This window comes from Haliotis asinina, chromosome 1 (assembly GCF_037392515.1).
Source record: "Haliotis asinina isolate JCU_RB_2024 chromosome 1, JCU_Hal_asi_v2, whole genome shotgun sequence".
Taxonomy (NCBI): domain Eukaryota; kingdom Metazoa; phylum Mollusca; class Gastropoda; order Lepetellida; family Haliotidae; genus Haliotis; species Haliotis asinina.
The window spans coordinates 81,370,722-81,397,449 of NC_090280.1; the positions used below are offsets into that span (position 1 = coordinate 81,370,722).

Consider the following 26,728-nt stretch of genomic DNA (forward strand, 5'->3'; position numbering starts at 1 on the left):
AGCAACTTCTTGGGTTTATTTTCACGACGTTTCGGGGCTTATCCTAGCCCCCTCATCATGTTGAGCTGAACTGAACAGTAAGGCTAACTGTTAACTCTGCCCATGACCTCACAATGCATATGACGTCACAATGCTATGACAACATGATACCAGTAGTTAACAGGAATGCTATGACAACATACTAGAATTTGTAGTGAATGGTTACAACTAACATGACTCACAGAATGAATACATCTTATTCTGTATATATAGTAGTGTTGTTGGATTATTTTTATGACAGATCATTATTATACCAAATTGCAAGTTTGGACATGTACAAAGATTTTTTTTGATAAATGTATTGCATGTATAACATGTAAAGTAATACTATTAACAGTGCACAGAAGTTATTGTTCATGCATGGTGCCCTTGTCGGTCTCTTTACTACGATTTTTTTGTGATGCACCAGGCACAAGGGAGGTAAACCCCTAGATCTCTGTTGATCTCCGGTACTAATCTTCTAATGAAGATTGACTCGAGAAGTTTTCTTTTCCGCCAATTATTGACGTTGGACACCAAGATTTAAGAGTGTTGCCAGTTGATAAAGTGATTTTGATTTTTAACAGAGAGTTCTGAGAGTGCAGATTTAAGGTCAGATTTTGTGTTCTTTTAGACTAATGTTGGAAGGCCGACAGGTTTCTCCAATGTAGCTGCTTCCACAATCACAAGACATTTTGTGTATACATCCTCTGGAATTGGACTCATTCTGGTTGCTGCCACCTCTCCCATTTGCTCTCAGGATGGTTTTTAAAGTTTTATCAGAATAGAATGTCACATCCAAACGTGTAATTCTTCTAATGAGTCGGCTGATGTGATGGCCAGTCTGGCCTTGGTATGGAATGTTAATCCTGATAGGAGCTGGCTCAGCTTTCCGTGAACGATTATTTCCTTGATGGAGGGTGGTGGCAACGGTCTGCTCTACCAGTTGTTTAGGATATATCCACTGAGGGTTAACAGTTAGCCTTACTGTTCAGTTCAGCTCAACCTGATGCGGGGGCTAGGATAAGCCCCGAAACGTCGTGAAAATAAACCCAAGAAGTTGCTATCCATATAATTTGTCCTATAAGACGGCGGAAGTTATCCACTCTATGCTCTTCTGTGTCTGGGGAAGGAAAGATTACAGAATACCAGATACCTTTGAAAACGATTCTTTTTACTTTGAAAATGTGGTCCATTGTCCCCGTTACCCATGCGACGAACATGCAGCATTAGCGTTTTGTTAGCGTGGCGCTGCTCGTTGATATCGGATGCCGCTAAATCATAGATAACCACCTAACCAAAATGTTTTCTGTTGCAGCTGCCTCTTTCGTGAAGCAGTCATACTCTATTGTGTCTTATGAACATAGGGCATCATTTCTACAGCCTCACGTGAGGTACTAAATGCCATACTGGGAATTTGTTCAGCGATTCTTTCTTTCTACCACCTTCATTGCTCAGCCCTCTGTGGATTTCAGGTCAAAACCTCGTGGTAAACACCTATCCAAAACAAAACAAGCCAAAACAGTTTTAATAACATGCAAATGTGCAGTGTTCGTGAACCGCTCCAGCACGGTCGAGAACTGGAACGGGCCAGAAAAATCGCAAACCCAGTGGAAAGGAATATGTCGGATTTATGGGAAGACTTACTGTCCAATCCCTCGTCACGATCTTCGTCAGAAACGAACACATCCGGTATCGGCTCATTCAGCGAGATAAGTTTAACCAGCTCGACATCTGTAAGCTGTCATTCATTCCAGAGGCTTCATCCGGAAGTTCCTCTGATGTCACCGCCACCAAAGCGGAAGTCGTCTGCTTCCCATTTTCTTTCCCGCCTAGTAGCGCTGTTTCGATGGATCAGTAGCAGACGCCAGCCTGATTCAAAGAATCGAATACCCGCAGTGTAGCGTTTCTATGTTATGAGAATAGACAGGACGATTCAGACGATGATACTTTTGAAAGTGAGCTGAAATGTTCTTAGGGTTTCGTTTTGTTTGTTTGTTTTTTTAAAAATATGTCATTATTTGTACTTATGGGTCTCGTTGCTGCAAAACAATGAGAATAAATATTCTTTGACGGTGACATTTTCTTGTACAGTTTGAATCAACCATTCACAAATAACTTCGGCTTGTCATTCTAATTCATGTTGAAAACCAACCAAACCAGCGTGACTAACAGGAAAAAACAAACCTTCATTAAACGACATGCGGAAAGGGGATACAGCAACCTCACCGAGTCACAAGGTGATACTACAAGGTATACGACAGCACAGATTTCATGAATCTTTACCCTGTGAAAAAAAAAACAAGTGAGAAGTGAGGGTGTCTGCTCCCACCTTTGGATTCCCGCTTCATTTGTCTTGGCATCAAATAACTCGCGAGCCATGTCAGCTGGTTCAGAAATTAGACTCTGATTTCATGATTTATCCCTCTTTGAAGGACGAAAAAACCGAAAAATAGCCACAACACCGAAACTTCGACATCTGCACAACGGATAAACATGTCATTGAAATCTGGAACTTCACCGTTGCTCTTTAAATACCGCTTAACGCTACCTAACAGAGTTCAGCATTGGGCGTACCAAAACAGGCTTGTCACCTCCATACTAGTTTTCATTTTAAGTATTTTCAGCTGTCATAGTTCTGACAGGTAATTGTTGGGAACACATATGTGTTTACTGATAAACACATATAACATGATCCACGACCTGACAAATGACCCCAATTTGCATACTTGGGAACGCCTCACAGATCGATCCACTTGAAACAAGAGGGAGACAGGTTGTCTGATAAATATCGAGAAGTTCATTTTCCCCATGCGTTTCGCGCATGAGTTGTTATAGCGGACTCGATTTGGGAACAGGTACAATCCCAACGAATTGAATCAACACAATATGCTGAGCAAATATGTTTAGGACCACCGATCCATTTCACGAAGCAAATGACATTTTCCTGGGTTTTTAAAACAAAATTGTTGAATATCTTAAATGCTTGTCAATGCCCCAATCATCTATTTGTCTTCCTCTAAACTAAAGGTTAGCGTGGAATATCAGTATCTTATGCCTGAAATTGCAGTCTTATCATTCGAAGGAATATGCGGTGTTGATTTCATGTCACGGTTAGCATGTATTGCACGTGCATAATCGTCAAGCTACCTGTAGCAGCCAAGTGTACTGGCCCAATTCGTTGTACCGCCTCTCTTGTCACAAATGCGTGTAGTGCGCAGGATCATCTAATATGTGTCTAGCAGTAGAACTGTTAATATGGTCGTATTGGTGCTTCATTAATCAGGACATCACTAAATCTCAACGACTTGCAGTATCTGTTCCTTTTGTATTACCGGTATCGGAGGGAATAACTCCGATCGGATTATCTATGCAAGATGCTAAAGACTCCCCAAATAGTGAGTGAGCTTCGTTTTCGCCGCTTTTAGCAATATTCCAGCATATCACCGCGGGGAATCTCATATAGTAATAGTAACGACAGAAATATGATCGGTCGTCATAAGGAAGATCGGTTTTTTTTAAAATAATAACACTTAAACACCTTTCAAAATTCTCCGTGCACGTGTTAAGATGGTATTTATTTGAATTGATACTGTCAAGAAAGGTCTTCAAATATGTTTGAACTATTAATATTGCTGACTGGAGCACATGTTCGCGCTATCCTTGATCCTATACTGTATTTGTGATCAATTTGGTAATGCGTCGTCTACAACGCGATGAACTCCAATGCTATTGGCAAACTCCAAACTCTGTGATTTGTAGACTTCGGAACAGGCAGAAACAGTATGTTTATGATCGGTTCTAGGACAGGATAATAATCCCATGCTCTGTCAGTCAGATACATGGCTTTAATCAGTCTTGCATCTCAACTTCAAGTTTCAGGATAGGCTTGGACGTCCTGTGAACGTCATATCAATGTTAACCTTTGGCAGCATGAAAGATATGAATGTGGGCGTGCATCTGTAACAGCCGTGATCATTATTACTGCCAGAACACCAGTGTAGTTGTCAGTGGAAGCGTCACTGCATTTTATAACGGAGATAAGATGCTGGCGCAAGCAGTTGTACAATTTACATTTCTATTATTTTCAAATATCCCTATTTGATTTAGGTGAATTTTAACTGAGATTTACCCTACACTATAAATCATGCGTTATACCCAAAGCTGTTAAAATGATGGTACTTAATAATATCATGCTTGGCATTAAGGGAATTAAACAAGTACATAAGTACCAGTTGGGTCGAGATCAGTACAATGTAGGTAGTAAGTGAATATGTTTTACGCCTCTGTCGGCAAAGATTCCAGCACTATCACGGTGGGGACAACATAAATAGGATTCAGACATTGTACCCATGTAGAGAATCGAACCCGGATGTTCGGCGAAACGAGCGAACGCTTTACCCTCATGTCTTCCCCATCACCCCATCACACACTACTGCAGAGTAAATTAGTAATTTATACTTTTGAACGCAACGTTAAACGTATTTCACCCCAATTCACATTAAAGATTCTCCTATAACACACGTGGAACCAGACACTCAATTCCCTGATGGCTCTCATGGTATTTGTACACCGGTCGTTAATGGATAACGTCACAGTTTACATCGCTCTAGATCAGGGAATGAATATTGATCCTTTCACGTGACTTCCTTGAATTGTCTGTATTTATTTGCAATTTAATATCACGTTCGTAATCTACGGCAAGGTGGTGATTAAGATTTACATGTATCATGAATAAGTAATCATGTTTAGTTTGTCGCCTGTTTCAGCAATGCTGCAGCAATATCACCTCTGGGGACACAAGAATCGAACTTCACATATTGTACCCATGTGGGGAATCGAACCCGGGTATTTGTCTTGACCGGCGAACTTCTTAACCACTAGGCTTTCACCTCACAGTGTGAAACGTTCATAGTTACCAGGAACACCAACAATCATTAGGCTTTGAATTCATTAAACTATAGTGCTTAAATCGTTTTGTAAGACGTTTCTTTCACATTTTCCAGTGTCTATGCTGCAGCCATTGTGCCTTCAGTATTCAGAAACTTACAGCCAGCATCCATAACTCCGGTGATCAATGTAAACTATCACATTTGTGACACATGAAGACACAGTCAAAATGTCAAAGCTCTAAACTTGACATTTATGAGTTGAATCCGGCATTATATCTTGTTATCATGGACGTGTCGGGTATTAACTTTACGTAACTATCGGCGATGACAGCGACTGTATAAGTAACATCGCCCCGCGGCGACGACGTCAGGGGCAGGCGTTAGACTTACAGCTTTGCGAGCGTGATTAATAATTCAAACAGAAGTCTCTGAGTCCTTATCCGCTGTCAGATTCCAATTCTGTATGAAGCTTATAAGAAAAAATAGGTAACGGTCATTACTATAGCTATGAAGATGTTAGAAGCAGTTTAAATAGAGGATATTGTTTGAGTGTCCATGTCATACTATGTTTACCACACGAGTGCCTAAATATTGGTATTTCCCGAGCGAGAGCGATGGATATACCAATATTTGGGCACTGGTGTCGTAAACATAGTATGATATGGGCACAAATGAAATATTCAGTTTATTACTGAAGTCGTCAAATTGAAGAAAATGAACCCAAATCTACTTTCAAACCCAGGCTGGCTACCCGCCGTCGCCGCATGTAGAACGCAAGGTCACAGAAGAAACTTGACGTCATAGCATTTTTATGACGTCACGTCACCATGACATAGTGATATTTTGACCTACGGCATCGTGTGAAAAATATTAACCCCGATATGAACGGTCGGCTCTCGTAGGTAATAAATTCTGTTATGTTGATATGTTGCGTGGTGAAGGGTTTCTCTTCGGTGGGGGCGGATGGGCAGCATTAACTAGTCACGCCGAAAACCCCGGGTTCGATTCTCCACTTGGGTACAATGTGTGAATCCCATTTCCCGCCTCGATATTGCTGACATGTATTCTAAAAAAATGATCAAATAACTCGAAAGTGGGATAAGTGTAATAAACATAAATAAGGCACATGATCCTGAAACCCCTGTACCCAACAGAATCTGAAATCAGACGATCTTTGATCTATCAGGGAAAAGTTGTTCAAGAAACTTTAACTGTGATATTGTGTTATTTTCACGCTTCCCATCGTGGCTGACAAACGGTTGGTGGAACAACTTAATCATACCGTGTTCTCATCTGAACCCAAACGGACTATACAGCCTAAGCTGTCTGAACCGGCACTAATCGGGACTGAAGAAATAATCCAGTTTAGACAACGTGCCGGATTCTAGAGCTGGTGATAAATGTTCAAGCCGCAGACGGGACTGAGATTTTATACTGGTGTTGACACCTAGCCGGATTGGACTGATGCCGGTTTTGACAGCTTCCACTGTATAGCTAAATGCGGCGTCAATAAACTACAAACTAGAGTCTCTTATGGTCATGGAAATGTCGTTTAAAGATACTTTATCATGACATACATACTGAATCTTACTGTCTGTTTGTTTGACAACATGATAAACGAAAGCGATGAATTCGTACAGTTTGCATGAGTTAAATTAGGAAACAGTGTCTCTTGGTCTATATTCTTATTATCCTCCAGTTTGTATAATCGAACCCTACTTACTGCCCCCCTCTTTCCCTCTGTCCTCAGTGTGAGGTCGGAAATACAACAGAGAGGTTATAATTAGATTTCGCGAGTGCCGTGTGGGCTGTACATGGCATTTTGTACCGGTCATAATGAAAAGGAAATTGATTAATCTCGCCCAACAGTATTTACTGAAGGACTTAAAGGGCACTTGTACTTCATCAACTAATAAAAAACACTGACACTTGTACTTCATCAACCAATAAAAAAACACTGACACTTGTACTTCATCGATTGATGGTGACTCTCCCCGCTGCCTAGAAACAATTCCTGTTCAGGCCCCTGGAGAATAGGGACTAGGACATGTCTCGTGAATAGCGAGTGGTACGTGTCTCTTTTGAGCATGTCTCTGGTGAATAGTCTGTTGTACAGGTCTTTGGTGAATAGTGCGTTGTACAGGTCTGCGGTGAATAGTGCCTTGTGTAGGTCTCTGGTGAACAGAGTGTAGTACATGTCTCTGGTGAATAGCGAGTAGTAGTAGAGAGTGGGAAAACTCTCAGTTCAATCGCACGTAACTTACACGTTTCTAGTGAATAGCGAGTAATACAGATCTCTGGCTAATAGCATGTAGTACAGTACTCAGGTGAATAGCGAGCTGTACATGACTCTGGTAAACAGCAACTAGTACAGGTCTCTGGTGAATAGCGAGTAGTACACGTTTCTCGTGAATAGCAAGCTGTGTATGTTTCTGTGAAAGCTAGTAGTACATGTCTCTTGTGAATAACAAGTTGTACAGATCTCTAGTGGATAGCGAGTGGTACAACTATCTGATGAATAGCAAGCTGTAAATGTGTCTCTAGAATAGCGACTGACACTGATCTCAGGTGAATACCGAGCTGTACATGTCCCTGGTGAATAGCAAGTAGTACATGTCTCTGGTGAGTAGCGCGTAATCCAGGTCTCTGGTGCTTAACGAAATGAAAATGTTTCTTGTGAATGACGAGCTGTACATGTTTGTGGTGAATAGCGAGTGGCACAGGTCTCTGGTAAATAGCGAGTAGCACAGGTCTCTGGTGAATAGCAATCTGTACGTGTCTCTGGTGAATGGCAAGTAGTACAGATCTCTGATGAATAGCGATTATTGTAAGGTTCTGGTGAATATCGAACTGTTCATGTGTGCAGTGAATAGCGACTAACAGGTCTCAGGTGAGTAACGAGCTGCACATGTCTCTGGTGAATAGAGAGTAGTAAAAGTCTCTGATGAATAGCGATTAGTAAAAGTCTCTGATGACTTGAGAGTTGTAAAGGTCTGCGCTGATATCGACCAGTTCCTGTCTCTTCTTTGATAACGAAGTTTTTCTATTGCGGGGAAAATTAAAGACGCTGACATCGCATCAACGTGACTTTAGCATTTCCTTTCTGAGTGACACAACCCGTTAAAACAATGAGTGGGCCTGTTATGTTCTCAAGAATAGTGTAAAAAGAGTAGCGTTTAGTGGCTAATACTCCAGGCGAAGTTGGGGAGCTCTAGCAAACACTGCTTTAACAGTATACGTCTGGGAGGAACCATCAAACGTGACCCTCGTCAGGGAGCGGCGATAGAGGTAGCCAAGTAGTTAAAGCGTTCGCTCGTACACCCAAGAGCAGGGTTCGATTTCCTGCATGGGTGAAACCCATTTCTGGTACCCACCACCGCGATATTGCTGTAATATTGCTAAATGCTGCGCCAAACTATTCACTTATTCAGTCACACACCTTGTCATAGGTGTTTGGCACCGATATTGCGTTGACAAACCAAGCACTTATATATATATGAACAAAGATGGTATAACGTAAAGACGCAACACTGTACAAACAGCTTCGGTGCATTTGTCGATCAGGTTCAGAGTTCCATGCAATATGTCAACTCAATTGCGCACTATCACTCACGCCTATACCAAGACCATTACGAAGCTAAAAGGCTTACCCATTTATTTACAGTAATTTGACATCATTTACATAAACACAGTTTCAAAGTTGATTACATGTCAACTACATACTAAGCAGTAAATCAGAATAATAAGAAAGGCGATTCCTGATCCGTTTCAACCATCACTGTTACATTTTAGATAAAGCTCTGTTAGTTTCATACTGAACTCGTACGATCCATCGGAATAATATTATCTGTAGTCTTTAACTCCAGCTATCCACTGGATCACAGTGGAAATAAAGCCTGTATTCCATATAAACGGTTTACACCCATTTTGATAGATATACAAGGCGAATGATGAACATCCTTTCATATCCTGATGTTTTCCCCATTACTCTTTAATAAATTTCCTGAGCCCATTCAGCCTCGTTTTAGTAACGTATCCTCCGGTACCCCTAGATTGTCACAGAGATTCGCTCACTATTGAACTCCCACGAGTGTGATCCAAATGGCACAGGACTCCATGGCTACATCACCCCAATATCATACAATATTCTTAATAATCAGAGGAACTCACTGAGATATCACTTGTGCTCAATGTTACTTTTTTCACACCGTCTTACTGTGGGGATCAATTCTCTAGTACGCATTGCCCTGACTTCGGGGAAAACTACCAAACCACTAGGACGATACCAGACCCGTGAAGGTCCGGGGCAGAATGGGCCTTCAGCAACCCACGCCTGCCATAAAAGGCGACTATACCTGTCGTAAGAGACGACTAACGGGATTGGGTGGTCTGGCTAGCTGACTTGGTTGACACATGTCATCGGTTCCCTATTGCGCAGATGGATGCGCATGCTGTCGATCACTGGATTGTCTGGTCAAGATTGGATTATTTAAAGACCGTCGCCTTATAGCTGGAATATTGCTGAGTGCGGCGAAAACTAAACTAAACTCACTCACTCACCAGGACGATACCAGGTTGGAACGTGGTAAATTCTTCCTACCCAGCTACATGTCACATCCTTTTACAAATAAGAAAACCCTCATTTTTAAAGACTTGATCGATTAAATGTAATCACGACTCTTGATTATGAATTTAGGTCTATGCTTAGATTTTGCAGAAGATTCACGTTGATTGGTTGTTGATCTGCAGGGCACACACGTGCTCACACACACACACACGTCCCTTTGAAGTCAAATACACCAGTACCCGGGAAGATCCGGGATAAGACTGATCTTCAATAACCCATGCTTGTCGGTTTGGGGATCGGGTGGTCAGACTCGCTGACGTGGTTGATACATAGAGAATCTCAAACAAGTGTCTACTGATATCAATTACATCAACACGATAAATTTTGAGACATTTGACATCAGAAGAGGGTGAGATTCTGTCTATGACAAAACATCACTCGTCATTACTTTTCAATGTCCATCTCTTTCAGGGCAGCGATATCAGCATTATCACTAAATCTAGTTCATGACGTCATAACATTGTCAGGGCATATTCCCAAATGCGAAATCGATGTTCATGATGTTAATCACTGGATTGTCCGATCCAAAATCGATTATTTACGGACCATCGCCATATAACCGTAATATTGCTGAGTGCGGGGTTAATCTATAAACTAACCAACCAAATAAACGTTACCGGGACAGTAAACTCCTCGTCCCGCACCTGTACCAAGCTAGTGAAAAGAGAGAGCAGATATCAGTCAGGATATTGCTTCACAGAATGGAAACAGGACCCTTGGTTACCGAGGATGTGTTTTCTACAGTGGTCTTGTTTTTCAATCCAATCAGCTCAACAGAACACACTTCCAGTAGGAAATTTAAAAAGTCCGAGCCGTTAAGCATACCAGAGGCATGGCCGATAAAGAACAAGATTAGGGGGTTTTAAGATTAGATATCGAATGTTTGTGTGATCGATGCAGTAAGCTTGAAGAAACATTTCGCTAAACACCACCTCGTTGGTGAAAAAAGTGTTCTTCAGTTGGAAAATGGTAAATCAATGCAAAGTTTGCGTGGCAGCTGTCTCAGGGGTACTACATATTACTAGGGGATAATACCCTGTAACACGAGACGTTTTCAGGAACACTTGTAGAACGGAGACGTGTTTGGAAATAGAAACACGAAAAACTGGCGCCAAATGGACACTCGCTCCTTACAACAATGAATAAATCTTTCAATTTCAGAATCAATATCGCCAAACTTGGCTAAATGAAACAATCCCACTGTGTATTATCCCGTTTAGAACTTCAACTGGGCCCACTTGCACAAAGCGACCTTAACGTTTAAAAGACACCGCAACGTTAATATTATGACTGTCGAGCAAAGAGCGCTTCATAGACTCGAGGTTGGCATCGTTTGGTTCAAGGATCTGGGGGCTTCTACCAGCTAATCAAAATCAATATCCCCTTTATATGTGCTTTCGGCTGAATGTTTTTATTTTACGACAAATGAGAAAAGAAATGTTCTTATCTATGTATCTATGCTTTCACTTTAATCCCTGAATTCTGATGAAAAACATCGCTGATTTGACCAGATCACGCGGAGTCCACATTATTGTAAACACTTCGATAGGATGGGTACCATGCGCGTCTCACACGGTAGTCGCTTAAGGGATTCCTTTTGCCCATCTTGTAACCCCCGAGGACTCCCCCGAACACTCGTTTCCTTTCACGAGGGTCTTCCCTGTAGTTGTCGTAAATTTGTCCGCCTGTCACGTAGTTTTCCGGCAGCTCTTCCGGTACTCGCTTACCGAACTTGTAGTTGTTGAGCACACTTCCAAACAGCCGTTTCTGGTATTCATTCATGAACTCATACGGGATGAACTCTCTCTTGCCGAGTTTGTATCCACCAAGGACGTTTCCATATAAGCCTCGTTTTGATTTGGCAGCTAAAACGAGGCGATTGTACATATTTCGCAAAGCTTCCTCTCTGTCTATGTCCATTTCAGGATCGTCGGCAGTGTTTTGAGTTTGAGGGCGAACATCGTGTACATACCCGTCCCCAACAACCCGCCCGATCTCATGTCTGATTGCATCCCAAGTGCTCCCGAGTGGCTGGATCGGCGAATTACTGTACCCGCCATTTTGAAAGGCTGCAAGGTCAAGGCTGGATTTGACGTCACTCGGATTGCTGTCACCTTTGCTGTTTGGGTTCTCGAAGGTGTTTTGTAAATCTGAAAATGAGAGACCACAGTACCATTAGCGTTTTCAAAAATTGGGAAATTGATTATGAAGTTTACGTCGACGGGTGGATCCAGTCTAAGTAAACTTTGTCTAAGTACTTTTCGTTACACTCCACCACTGAGTCTAACAAAACCTTATGGGAGGTCGAGTCAGGTAACCTTTGAGATTGACCAATCAGAACACAGCTTACCAAATCGCGAAAGTGCACATTCGCACATACCTTTTGAACTTTTTATCTCGAGAAGGTTCGTACCCGAACGATTCCGAATGCTATTTAGCGTGCGCCCGCTTCCGGGTGATGCACACGGCGTACGTACAACCATGACAACGTTGAGTAAACAGTCGCTGAAAATGCTGTTTTTGGCAATATTCAAGGATGTCATCTTGCGGAAATATTAGCTAACGGTAACCATGTCAACAGAAACCCAAAAGCGTATGTACTGCAGGTCAAATAATTGTGTTATATGCGGATTTTTGTTTGTGGACAGATCTTTGTCAGTGACCTGAATATTTTGAAAGTCCCTCCGATCCCTAAATAGTAGCCGTTGTCTGATTGGTTATATCTATTTAACCGTCTCGCGTTTGATTGGATGGTCATTGGTCGCTGAAAGGTTACCAGACGCGACTTTCTACTAGGTTTTGTTAGACTCAGCCTGTGTGTTTTGGGCATATTAACTTTGGGAAACTCTTTCCGATTGATAACATTTGGGGTAGACCAAGCCCGACCTCCCGACCTCCAGACCTCGCGATCCCGTTAGTCGACTCCTGAAGATAATTCTAGTCAGGATCTTCTCGGGTCAGTCAGTAAGACAAGTCAAGCATGAAGTCCTTTATTTCGTGAGATATAAAGGATTAATCTCCCCACTTTCCGTGAACATGTCCATCCTAAAACATCAGTTCCTCATTGTGACTCTAAAACCAGAGCACAGGTTGAGTGTGAGATCTTTATCAAGATGTACAATAAAAGGATGTTTACTCTGGTAAACAACCGCTGTTTAGTTGCGCGAAGGCGGCTCTATTCCCATAGCGGTTACTTATAGAATACACAGTTATGTGATCATACTTTAGCATCTGAGATCATTGTTTTCTGTGTAATTTATTATACATTGTGAGACACCTGAATAGACGTGCGCCAGGAGGCATTTCTACAGATAGGCGAGTATAATAAGAAACTGTATATCTATATTGGACGGTGGCTACGTGTGTGTGTGTGTGTGTGTGAGAGAGAGAGAGAGAGTGAGAGAGAGAGAGAGAGAGAGACCTATATTTCGCCATAAAATGGTTACTTGATGACGCTGATAAATATCTCAAGCAAGATACAATTGGAGAGAGAGACAGAGAGAGACAGATACAGAGAAAGTGCGTGTGTGTGTGTGAGAGAGAGTGAGAGAGAGAGATAGAGAGAGAGAGAGAGAGAGAGAGAGAGAGAAACTGTGTACCTTTCGCACGGTGCTGGTGGCTAGAAATGGTTATTGGATGACACTGATACAAGATACAAGTGGAGGGAAAGAGAGAGAGAGAAGGTGCGTGTGTGTGTGTGAGAGAGAGAGGGTGATAGTATGTGTGTGTGAGAGAGAGAGAAGAGAGAGAGAAATTGTGTGTAAAAGAGACTGAGGAAGAAAGACAGAAACTATACCTATATTTCGCAGGCTTTTGGTTATTTGATGATGCTGATGATGGGAAATATAAAAAAACAAGATACAGTTAGAGTGACAGGCACACCCGGAGAGAGAGAGGAGAGAGGGAGAGAGAGAGAGAGAAAGAAAGTGTGTATGAGAAAGGGGCGTGTGTGTGAGAAACTGTATAAACTGTATTTCGCAGGGTGTGGCTAAAATGGTTATTTGATGCTGCTGCTGCTGATGATGATGAGAGAGAGGGAGAGAGACAGAGAGAGTCTACTAGTTCCTAGTGTTCCTCTCCTCCATCTGTATTTTCCTGAATCTTAACATAACACCTGAAAATATTACATCACGCGACAGTCTGTAATATTGCCCCTTGTTTCACAAAACTCACGTACGCATAAGAGGTCATAACTTTACTTTTCTGGTAGTATTCATACCTCCTATGCTGCAACATTGACTTACGATAGTCGTTGTGCTACGAGAGCTTTGTGAAACCGAGCCCTTATGTGTAGCACTCTGACGATGTATGTTAGAATGACATTTTAGAAGCTGGTGAATAATAGAGTGAGTGGGAATGGTCATATCGCTAGTCACGCCGAAGACCCGGGTTCGATTCCCCACGTGGATACAATGTGTGAAGCCCATTTCTGGCGTCCATCGGTGTGATATTGCTGGCATAGTGCTAAAAGCGGCGTAAAACTAAACTCACTCACTTTCTCCAAGTTTTTCCATAAGTGAAATCCTGACGTCACTTCTTCAAGGAAGACTTGAATCTGCTGGACAATGTCTAATAATCGTATTTTTGTTTTATCTACACTGAATTTGATTTGGTTACGCAACAAAACTGGGCTGCCCCACCGTCCCCGATCTAACAGTAACACTGCAATGACATCTCGTGCTAAAACGCATCGTGATTAGTGAACAACATTCACGGCTTATCTGATACACGCTGAAGTCTTCTAAACTCGCCCATGCCTAAATCCGGAAGCCATATGCATATCGGTCGCTCATTGTACTAATTCAACTACCCATTGATTATTGTCGGAGATAGAGACATTCGTGACCGGGGGTTTGTTGCTAACAGTTTTTTTTTAAACCACAAGGGGTTCGTCTGCGATTGATAAAAGGGGTTTCATCTGTTTAAAGAGCTGTGCGTGGGAGAGACCGTAATTCACTTAGCATGTAGGAAGTCACAGTGAAAGATCCAAGTCATCTTTCACAAACAGCTGTGCCTGTGGGTATCTCTATGGTAGTGCTGACTTTCTGACTCTCACTTCGTTATTTTCCTCTGGAGGGAAACCGATTCGTGTGACTAATTTTCTCTTGATAAAAAATCATTTGAAATTCAATTTCAAAGGATTCGAAGAAGCAATATACTTATGTAAAGAGATAAGAGGACGGTTTAGCACTCTCTGCAGTGTGTTATATAATAGAATGAGAGAGTACTCCGCGACAGAACTAATGTGGAAAAGTGAGTGAGTTTAGTTTTACACCGCTTTTGGCAATAGTCCATCAATATCACGGCGGGGGACACCAAATATGCGCTTCACACATTGTATGCATATGGAGAATCGAACCGGGATTTTCAAGCGACAAACGAACGCTTTAACCCATAGGCTACTCCACCGCCCTGCTGTGGAATAGAACCTGAGGCAATGCAGGTTTCAGACGTTGCAAACTTTGGTGAAACCCACTAGCTTACAAACCTAGACATACCATCGAGACGAAACGGGATTCGAACCCACTATTACATGTTTGGTCGAGTTCAAGGGAGGTACCTCTTTACGAGAAATATGAAAAGCCTTCAACCACTATACGACCGGAACCCCTTCGTTTCGGAGGTTATCTCGTCTGGCGTCAACCCAAAAGATGGTCCTGGCGAGGTTGAAAGATTTAACTGGACTGGATTTTGGGTGCTTTGCCATTAGAACAGGGGTCGTAACGTAGGCAAACTACTGGAAGACCAAAACCATTTATCAAAACAGAGTGGAGGTGTTGTACAGTGTGTAAAAGAGGATTCAGCATTACATTATCTATTGTTACTCAGTTTAGTTTAACAATATAATCTCTGTGGGGAATCGAAACCAGTTCTTCGGCGTGACGAGCCAACGCTTTCACCACTAGGCTATCCCTTCTGTTAAAAATGAAGCTATGGAAGGGCTGAGTCCAAGACACTTATAACGGAGGAATGAATTTAATTATCCCGGATTAACGGGGAAGTCTTCCAACAAAGTGACAATTAACCACTCCCCCTTTGTACACATTTATGTCAATGATATGGTTCACAAAAAGAATATAATTATTAACAAAAAAAAGAACACTCAAAAGAACTCTTCCTTGTGGTCCATTTCAGGCAAGAAACACCTATTTCGGGCCTAATTCTGAACAAAGTAAGTATTCAAGTTGTTACCCTACCCCAGACAGGAAATCAAATTGATGCTCCCCATGTCAAATCCCTTACACTGGAACAACATGTTGTGAATGCCACTTATGGTCTAAATAATGAACACCTACAAACTACAATCTACAAACTACAGCAGACAATCGCCAGCCACAAGCGTCTTTTGTTGCCAAAACAAGGATTTGTTTTGTAACATAGAATTTAAAATCATATAACCATCATCCCCCATTGACGTGTCTGCGACTTAAGTCAAAATAGCTTGCGACAAAAGTGAACTTTCTTCTTTAAATGTATATCCAGGGTCTTCTCGCGTGTTCTCGTGTGTTCTCGCGTTTTCTCGCAGTAACCACAGATATCTAAAGTTCAGGAATAGTACTTTTCTGGATCGCTATTTACAGAATATGTTATTCTCAACCATACACATCCATCAAAAGACGCCTTGACGTAAATGCCATCAAAGATGAAATAAATAATAAATGTGAAAGGTAAAGTGAAACCAAATACAGGAGGCATTACTGATGCTCTTTTCAATCTTTCCCCCATGTCAGTAAAATATTTTAAGCACAGTAAACTGAGTGAATGGACAAACGTGATATTTTATTGAGATATTAATGTTTTCTTGGTGTGTACATCCCTTCTTCCAAAACAATGATACTAAACGATGTTGTTCGGTTTTACATGTCATTAATCACAATGATAGTAAATTAACTTCCCTGGTCTTGTGCGAGCACAGTGTTGTTGGTGTTAGCCCTCCTGGTTTTAGGTGCGTATTTACATGTTATATATCACACTGATATAACACATCCCAAGTCTTGGACCCATGTTCCATTCCCCTCATGGGTATAATGTGTGAAGCCCAGTATGGTGTCCCCCGCTGTTATAATGCTAGTTTCAGCCGACTCGTGAAGGTCACGGGGTAGAATAGGCCTTCAGCAACCCATGCATGCCATAAAGGCGATTATGTTAGTCGAAAGAGGCGACTAACGGGATTGGGTGGTCGGACTCACTGACTTGGTTGACACATGTCATCGGTTCCCAATTGCGCAGATCGATGCTGTGTTGTAGATCACTGGATTGTCTGGTCCAGACTCGATTATTTAGAGACCGCCGCCATGTAGCTGGAATATTGCTGAGTGCGGCGTATAACTAAAGTCACTCACTTACTCACTGTTGTCAATCGATTTGTTTGTGTTCTGAACACACAGTGGAATCTCTATAACATGTCGATAAAATAACACACGTGTTTAAGGTAAATTATCAAGGGGTTTAAATGAATTTATTCTTCAAAGTTTGAATATCGAGATTACCCCAGATGCATAGATCTATGCTTATGATGTCAATCACTGAATTGTCCTATCCTTATTCGATCATTTACAGAGATCTTCTTGGACTAACACACACGAACATAAGCACGCACGGTACACGTACATCAGAGGTTTCTGTATTAGTATTAACTCAGCAATTTCCTCAAATGTCCAAAGTACGTTTGTGTTATTATCAAAATACCAACGTGTGTGTGGCTTTGGAAAAGTTATAGGACTTCGGACCATCTCGGGATTCAACGAAACCATCACAAGTCATTTCCTGCTCTGGACAATTCGAACTTGATTAAGCCCATACAAAATACCCTCTCGTGCCAAACGTTTGTCACTAAATATTCAGTGTATGTTCCGAAAGGAAAAATGAAGGTAGGTGAGCCACAGTATGGCTTCAGGTAGCGTTCAATATTACCGCTCTTACATATGACCTCATGCTTGTGGGTGAGCGCTGTGGATATAGGTGAGGTGAGGTACACTGCAGTGAGTTGAGGCAAGGTGAGTGAGTATGGTTTAACTCCGTTTGTGGCAATATTCCAGCAATATCACGGTGGAGGACAGCAGGAATCTGCTTCACACATTGTACATCGGTCTTCGGCATGGAGGTGAGGTGAGGGGCGGTGCGGTGCTTGGATTTATACGGCATGGGGGCAGTTAAAGCGTTCGCTCGTCAAGCAAATGGTCCGCCTTCGACCCCATAGGTGAGTGAGGTCCATATCTGGTGTTCTTCGCCTCGATATTGCTGGAATACTCACGCCAATAATAACTACTGCATTGATGACACCAGACTGCAGCAAGTCTAGTTTTGAAGAATAAGGTACACCGCAAGACGTATAAACGTTAGGCAAAGATATATTCAAAGATATAGAGTAATAACTTCGACAGCTTTTGTGCAAATCAATCCACATGAGACGTTGGTGGCGAATTTGCATGGTTTAAGATATTGAGATAGAGATGGCATTAACTTCCCATACAAATGTCTCGCAGGCCGAAACATACATGGTACTTGTGATTGAATAGCAAACTGATATAAGGAATCTGATCGTTCTGAACACGAGAGACGCCTTTAAGAATAAAACAAGCTTATAATCGTGTAGCTTTAGTTTTGAAAGCTGGCAAATGAAATATATTTGGGGGTCAGAGATGCCAAAGAAAGTTTGCTCTTTGGCTATGCATAAATAATTCCGGATTTAGCTATCGAAGGACATTTAGCTTTTCCAGAACTATTTTCACGTGACCATTTATGATACTATATGAATCTTTGATCGGTAATCGGATTTAAACCTAGACATAAAAGATTAAGACAGTGCGCAGAGATGCTCAAATCTCATGTGAAAAGGTCAAAGGATAACATGCAGTTCAGTTATCACAATCAGTTGTTTAGATCATGGATAGTTTGAACCCACTTCTATCTACGTTTAAAATATGGGCATAATAAAAATTGAAATATGATTGCAAGAAGGGTCAATAAAGCACACATTGCAGGGATATTTCATTTGTCTATCAGTCGTGAATTTTTCAAACACACTCTTGGAAAGTACTCATTTGTTATGAAGGAGATTTGAACAAATTTGTTTGGAACTTCCGTGAGTATTTTCTTGCCAAAAATGAATACAGCATTTTGACTCCAAATTAAGAAGGGTTAGCTGTGGATATTTAACAATATGGGTGACTGATAGCCATCTTTATTTTCGCATGAAAAACACGTTTTGTATCAGCAATATTCCAGCCATATGACGGCGGTTTGTAAACGATCTATTCTGGACCAGACAATCTAGTGATCAACAATATGAGTTACGCAACTGGAATCCGATGACTGTGCCAACCACGTTAGCGAGTCTGACCACCCAATTTCGTTAGTCGCCTCTTACGACAAGCGTGGGTTGCTGAAGATCAGTTCAATCCCGGACCTTCACAGATATATTCTGTATTAACGACAATGGAAAATGATAAGGTGCATAATGTTCAAATGAACTAGCTAGGTATCTGCTAATCTATCTTAATCCCCAAAACAGCTTTATTGTGAAAGAAAATATTGCTCACACTTACAAATCGAATATATAACATGGATCTTATCGCGCTGGACATTGCGTTATACTTAAAGGCTACATAACCAAAAGCGACACGTGGTCCAGGTATGTCACAGTGGAATGCTATCAATTCTAGCGTGTATTGTTTTATTACACAAACACCGTTGATATAGCTAATTACTACGCTAACGGTTTAAGTGCATGCGAACATCAGGCCTGTATCGGCAAGTGCACCTGTGTCACTGGATACATCTACGCATTTACTGAAAAAATGTCGGTACAGAATACATATGCACTTTTAATCCGTATGTAATGCGCTGAAGTAATTTACGGATCAATTTGAAAGCAACACATTCTTCCAACCTTAATAAATTAATTTCATTTACGAAATGCTCAGTCATGATTTCGGCTTTTTTCATTCGATTACTATAACACCGATCTCAATAGGTGGTCTGTCAATAGTCGAGTCTATACATTAGTGTAGTTTATTCTGTGAGCAACGCAGATGGTGTACGCTCCCACTCGATGAACCAAGTCACCAAGTCTGACCTTCCACCCCACAGAAAAGACCAGCATAGAAGTCCGTTTCCCATGATGCTTGGAATCAACGAAGATCCGGGTTAGAACTGATCTTCACAAACCATTGTTTCTCTTAAGAGGCGACTAACGGGATAGGGTGGTCAGGCTCGCTAACTTGGTTGATCCCAATTGCGTAGAACGATTGTCATGTTGTTAATCACTGGATTGTTTGGTCCAGACTCGATTATATACAGGCCGCCGTCATATAGCTGGAATACTGCGGCGTTAAACAACATCCAAATTAAAAACATGATGCAGGGGCGGAAAGAATCTCTTTGCTGACATCCTTCAAACATCCATACATAATCTATATTCAATAAACAATCTTAATAAGAAATACATCTTTTATAAAAAACATAATTTCAAAGTTTCAAATTTTGCTATTTCCACCACCTAGTGCCAGAAAAGAATCAATAAACAATGTAAAAAGAAAAGCACTTAGAACTAACATGCCAACTAGTTCAAGAATGAACTTCTTCAAATCCTCTTTTAAACTTCTTTTGTTTTCCCATCTACAGTGTCATCGTGATCTCCCCGTCACAAGAAGGTGACAAAGCCTCGTTCTGACGTCACGTACTCAACTGACAACTTCCCCCTATACTTTCTCTCTCAACTCTATACACAAAAGCTATTATTAATAAACTCAATTACTTTCAGTTAATGCTGACGCCATTTAAACAGTTGACATAAGTCCAAGAATAATATAGTGCACTCCGCTAAGCCCAGGTATAATTTCAAGAAGACGTTGTTTTTAAATAGGTCTCGTTAAGGTGGCATATCAAAAGGACTTTGATCACCCACATGTGATGGTAGAGTATCGTTCAGGTATTCTTGTCGAGAGAGACTATGTTTAGCTGAAATCACTGTCAGGTATTGTATGCACTTGTTTGAATGTGTATTCCATCAGATCGATACCTTCCAAATGAAAGGCTGTCATTTCGAACTTTCCTTTGAAAGGTGCTTGGTACTTTTTTATTCACTGATGGAGTGTCGCCATGTTAACCCGGTGATGTTGAGATATTTTCTGAAATGTTTTGTCAGTTGAAAATGTAAGCTCGTTATTCGTTATTATTTTTTTTTTTTTTTTTGTTGTTGTTGTCATTTTGTAGATTTTTTACACTTCGTCGAAACCGAGCACAATGATGAAGACGAGTACTGTGACATTTTGTGAAGCTTGACGATGCTGTATTCCGATTAATGTTGGCACCGGTCTCACCAATATTCTGCCGGAAGAGGCATTAGAAACGCCCACAGTCACGTCGGCATCTCGCCCTACTATTGGACAGTTGGGCTATCCCGGTAGTCAATGCGTGAAGCCCATTTCCGGTATCCTTCGTTGTGATATTGTTGGAATAATGCTAAAACCTAACTCACTCGCTCATCCTACCAGGTACCCTCTTACTGATGGGCGAACACATGGATATAACAATTGTCTGTGTTAGTACTTCATGTATGTCACACTGAAGCCAAATATCAACACTTGCTGAAAACGGGAACTTTTTATTCATAGGCAAATTGCTGTCTAAAGCCCAAAAGGTAAAAACATGCGAACTCTTTTGATAAAGGCAAGAATGTAAATAGCACATACAGTGCTATAGACACCTCAGTAGACACGTAAAACATGAATCAGGATCAACCAGTCAATCTCGAATAAGCTGTTTGAAGCAAATCTAGTGTGTGAAAGTGAGTGAGTGAGTGAGTGAGTGAGTGAGTGAGTGCGGTAAGTATCATGCCACATAATATTCCAGCCGTATGGGCGACTAACGGGATCGGGTGGTCAGGCTCGCTGACTTGGTTGACACATGTCATCGGTTCCCAAATGCGCAGATCGATGCTCATGTTGTTGATCACTGGATTGCCTGGTCCAGACTCGATTATTTACAGAATAGCTAGAATATTGCTGAGTGTGGCGTAAAACTGAAACTCACTCACTCCAGCTATACGGAGCCATCCCAAGGATGCTCTTATAAATACCTTGCCATAAAAATCGAGTGAGTGAGTTTAGTTTACCCGCTATTGACAATATTTCAACAATATCACGGAGGGAAACACCAAAAAAAAAGAGCATCACACATTGTACCCCTGTGGGCAATCGAACCGGGGTCGAACCGTGACAAGCGAACGCTTTAACCATTAGGCTACCCCAGCGCCCGACCATGCTACAAAAGTAAATGATCTAAAGAGATAAGGTTATTCATAGTAAAAGTACAAAATACGAGTCTATTTTTTCATAGCTACAATCAGCACTGTGAAAATAGTAGAGGCACTAGTAGTTATTTCATAGTGATCGCCGGGAATGAAACCATATGCCATCAATAACGAATATTACATTACTACACGGAATTGTATTTTAATTTGCCTTTATCGTTTTTTATCTTAAGGTTTTAATGTTGATACAGCGTATTGCCATTACGTGGTAATGCTGACTTTTTTGTTCAGGATAAGATTAAAATGTATCGTTTCAGTTTACACAGGATTTGCACCGGTTTGACGCAAGGAAATGATTCAATCCTTCAACACGTACACTGTGAGGCCAGCTGTCTATGATGAGCCATGAGAAATGAACACTCCGATGTATCATTTGAAGATAACATTAAGATTTCGATCGTATTTTAAGGAACCAGCCATAATACTTCCATATAAATCGTGAATCTGGTTTCAAACGTCTCCGTTGATCAACGTTTAAAGTCCTTATTGAGGTTGTTTTCCGAAATACATTGCTAGTGAAATTCCGTAATGTATACTGGCGTAGGGTAGCCTATTGGTTAAAGTGTTCGCTAGTCACGCCGCTGGAGATTGTTAAAACTCCCTCACTCGCCACGTTGACGATCCGGGTTCGATTCCTCACATGGGTGCAATGTGTGAAACGCAAATCAGGTCGATTCTGGAATCTTATCAACGCGTCGTAAACCTATACACACACATAACGAAATTTCACGAACGTGTTAAGTTGAATTAGTTGTTATTTAGTTACAATACTGTCATCCTTTAAACACGTTTCGACACTATGCAGAAAGGCAGGAGAGAAAAAATAAACGGGCGCTGAAATTCACTTTACAGGCTTAAATTTGATTAAAAGATCTTAGCGTGAGAACTTAACCGCAGATGCCTCATGACGTTCCATGGACAATCGATCTAATGTCCCATGAACAGTAAAGACACAGTCTATATGAGGTGAATAAATATATCATGGCTATAAAGTCATGTACGTGAATATATCAGTATATAACATTATAGCAATATAAATGGCGTTCAGTAACACATCTAGAGAGGCGCTAGTGTGATCGGATAGCTAGACTCGCGGACTTTGCTGACACTTATTATCGTATCTCGGTTGAGTTGATCGATCCTTATCAATCACTGGATTGTTTGGTCCAAATACGAGTATTTACAAACCACCGCCATATATCTGGAATACTGCATATTGCGTGTGCTGAGTGTTACGTGTTATGTTGAACAGCAAACTAACCAACCAAATAGCATACGTACGTACATGCATGCATGCATGCGTGCATACATACATACATACATACATACATACATACATACATACATACATACATACACACATACATACATACATACATACATACATACATACATACATACATAGAGAGAAAGAGAGAGAGCGTGTGCGTGAGAGATAGGGAGAGGAGAGAGGGAGATTGTGTGAGAGAGAGAGAGAGGATAGTGAAAGTGTGTGTGTGAGAGAGAGAGAGGGAGAAAGAAAGAAACTGTAAACCTATATTTCGCAGGCTTTTGGTTATTTGATGATACTGATGCTGATAAATATCTCAAACAAGATACAGTTAGAGTGAGAGACAGACGGAGAGGGGAGAGAGAGAAAGTGTGTGAGAGAGAGATGGTGTGTGAGAGAGAGAGAGAGAAAGGGGAGAGAGAAACTGTAGATCTATATTTCGTAGTGTGTTTGTGACTAAAATGGTTATTTGATGATGATGATGATGCTGATGATGATGATAATGATGATGATGATGAGAGAGAGAGAGAGAGATATTCGCTGTTGTTCGTAATCTTATGAATTCGCTATCGACATTCTGCACATCTCGCCTTCGTTATAAATTCAACAACTAAGCTACCCCAACGCTCCGAGACAGAGTAAAGTGTTATTGAAATCAAAGTTTTTTCAATCACAGGAATGTGTAATTGGACTGGGCGTCTATTCCACCTGTATTAGTGGTTGAATGGAGTCAGGGTTTATATTGGGTAATGGAAATATTATTCCCTGGACAACAGAAGATGGCTGTAGTCTCTAGTGCATACATGAATGGCACACTTTACCATTATATCTTGACCTGTAATCAATTTAGTGAACAATGGTGCCGGTGGATATGGCTGCATGCAATCCCACAGTATAGGATAGAACAGGAGCGTCCATATATGTATATTTCGAAATTATAAATAAGTCACCTCAAGCAGAGGTATTTTCTGACGTGTCAAATAGACAACCGTCTATTGTGTCATTGACAAACTACTAGCTGTTAAACATGAGCCAGAGTAAAAGTTGTTGCCAGGTAACAACGAGCGCGGGAGCGTTAGTCGATGCATGGTTTGCACGGACAAATATGACAAACTAACAGCACATGATCATTACAATATATACACATGGAAATTAATTAAGCAACACGCAATTCATAGATCTAGAATTTTGTGAATAAAAAAACAAAACGTCTTTCTGAATGATTTATTAACATTTTGCATCTTGCTGTACATTATGATTTGTTTGTGGAAATATTCAATGCACGTGCAAGGAACGTGAAATCCGTCATGTTTTTCCATGAAATAACCCCATTTCTAAATATGTAGGCTACCATCTTCAAATAAAGCAGATTAAGTGATGGTAATATTGGCCATGTTACTCCGTAACCATTTCTGTTCAATACAACATGCAAATGGAATACTGATACACTTTTTATGCACTAGTTGCTCAGTTTGAGAAAATACAGGTGTTGCTTAATTAATGTCCATGTGTATATGTTTTACAGCTCCGGTGGAGACGCGCCAATATTGAGCAAACTAGCTCAAAGAATAATTCTCAGTGTATCTTACAAAGACACTTTTAGCAACTGAAACTGTTTAGTCACATTTGAGAATGTAACTATTATTTGTATGCCTATCATTAACAAAAATAGATAATGGCTAAATCTGTGACAAGGGTGGGTGGGGAATTGAATGAACAGCGGATGAACTGGAAGATGGCTTGGCCACGTGACATGGTCCGACTTCTCGTGGATATGAATTATGATTACCACGCACTGTATACATATATAGGTTTTATACGGGATATACATCATGCTTATACAACATTTATGTAGTTATCACCAATTATTTGTAATTGAAAAGTAACGGAACGAGAGAAATACACTCGGAGAGAGAAAAGTAAGGGAGTTGAGCTTTACGCCGCACACAGCAATATTCCAGCTATATGGCGGAGCGGGAAAAGTGAGGGAGTTGAGCTTTACGCCACACACAGCAATATTTCAGCTATATGGCGGAGCGGGAAAAGTGAGGGAGTTGAGCTTTACGCCACACACAGCAATATTTCAGCTATATGGCGGAGCGGGAAAAGTGAGGGAGTTGAGCTTTACGCCACACACAGCAATATTTCAGCTATATGGCGGAGCGGGAAAAGTGAGGGAGTTGAGCTTTACGCCACACACAGCAATATTTCAGCTATATGGCGGAGCGGGAAAAGTGAGGGAGTTGAGCTTTACGCCACACACAGCAATATTTCAGCTATATGGCGGAGTGGGAAAAGTGAGGGAGTTGAGCTTTACGCCACACACAGCAATATTCCAGCTATATGGCGGAGCGGGAAAAGTGAGGGAGTTGAGCTTTACGCCACACACAGCAATATTTCAGCTATATGGCGGAGCGGGAAAAGTGAGGGAGTTGAGCTTTACGCCACACACAGCAATATTTCAGCTATATGGCGGAGCGGGAAAAGTGAGGGAGTTGAGCTTTACGCCACACACAGCAATATTTCAGCTATATGGCGGAGCGGGAAAAGTGAGGGAGTTGAGCTTTACGCCACACACAGCAATACTTCAGCTATATGGCGGAGCGGGAAAAGTGAGGGAGTTGAGCTTTACGCCACACACAGCAATATTTCAGCTATATGGCGGAGCGGGAAAAGTGAGGGAGTTGAGCTTTACGCCACACACAGCAATATTTCAGCTATATGGCGGAGCGGGAAAAGTGAGGGAGTTGAGCTTTACGCCACACACAGCAATATTCCAGCTATATGGCGGAGCGGGAAAAGTGAGGGAGTTGAGCTTTACGCCACACACAGCAATATTTCAGCTATATGGCGGAGCGGGAAAAGTGAGGGAGTTGAGCTTTACGCCACACACAGCAATATTTCAGCTATATGGCGGAGCGGGAAAAGTGAGGGAGTTGAGCTTTACGCCACACACAGCAATATTTCAGCTATATGGCGGAGCGGGAAAAGTGAGGGAGTTGAGCTTTACGCCACACACAGCAATATTTCAGCTATATGGCGGAGCGGGAAAAGTGAGGGAGTTGAGCTTTACGCCACACACAGCAATATTTCAGCTATATGGCGGAGCGGGAAAAGTGAGGGAGTTGAGCTTTACGCCACACACAGCAATATTTCAGCTATATGGCGGAGCGGGAAAAGTGAAGGAGTTGAGCTTTACGCCACACACAGCAATATTTCAGCTATATGGCGGAGCGGGAAAAGTGAAGGAGTTGAGCTTTACGCCACACACAGCAATATTTCAGCTATATGGCGGAGCGGGAAAAGAAATATATCATCATGTCCTCGTTCTTTACAATATGACGAGAAATATTTTCGCAATTAATATACGGGGTGGGTGAATGAGTTTAGTTGTATGTCACTTTCAGCGATATTTCATTAATATCACTGAGGGGCTGACCAGAAATGGGCTTTATACATTGTCACTATGTGAGGAATTGAACCCGGGTATTCGACGTGACAGATGAACGCTTTAACCACTAGACTACCCCATTGCCTGTCATATACGGGGCTGCACTACAATTCTTGCCAAACCCTCCCCGGGACTAACTATAGCTGACTGGAGT

At 41.5% G+C, this 26,728-nt stretch overlaps 2 protein-coding genes across 3 annotated transcripts in view; one reads left to right on the forward strand and one right to left on the reverse strand.

Moving 5' to 3' along the window:
* LOC137276206 (TP53-regulated inhibitor of apoptosis 1-like) overlaps positions 1-26,728 on the forward strand; it is a 447,953-nt gene that overhangs the window by 413,458 nt on the left and 7,767 nt on the right. The gene's annotated exons all lie outside the window — the stretch shown is intronic.
* The window catches only part of LOC137274242 (uncharacterized), a 37,794-nt gene continuing 19,616 nt past the window's right edge, over positions 8,551-26,728 (reverse strand). For both annotated transcript variants that reach the window (XM_067807362.1, XM_067807447.1), the window contains exon 3: positions 8,551-11,687. In XM_067807362.1, coding sequence (XP_067663463.1) covers positions 11,050-11,687 — 638 coding nt within the window. In that variant the 3' untranslated portion in view covers positions 8,551-11,049. The remainder of the gene's footprint in view (positions 11,688-26,728) is intronic.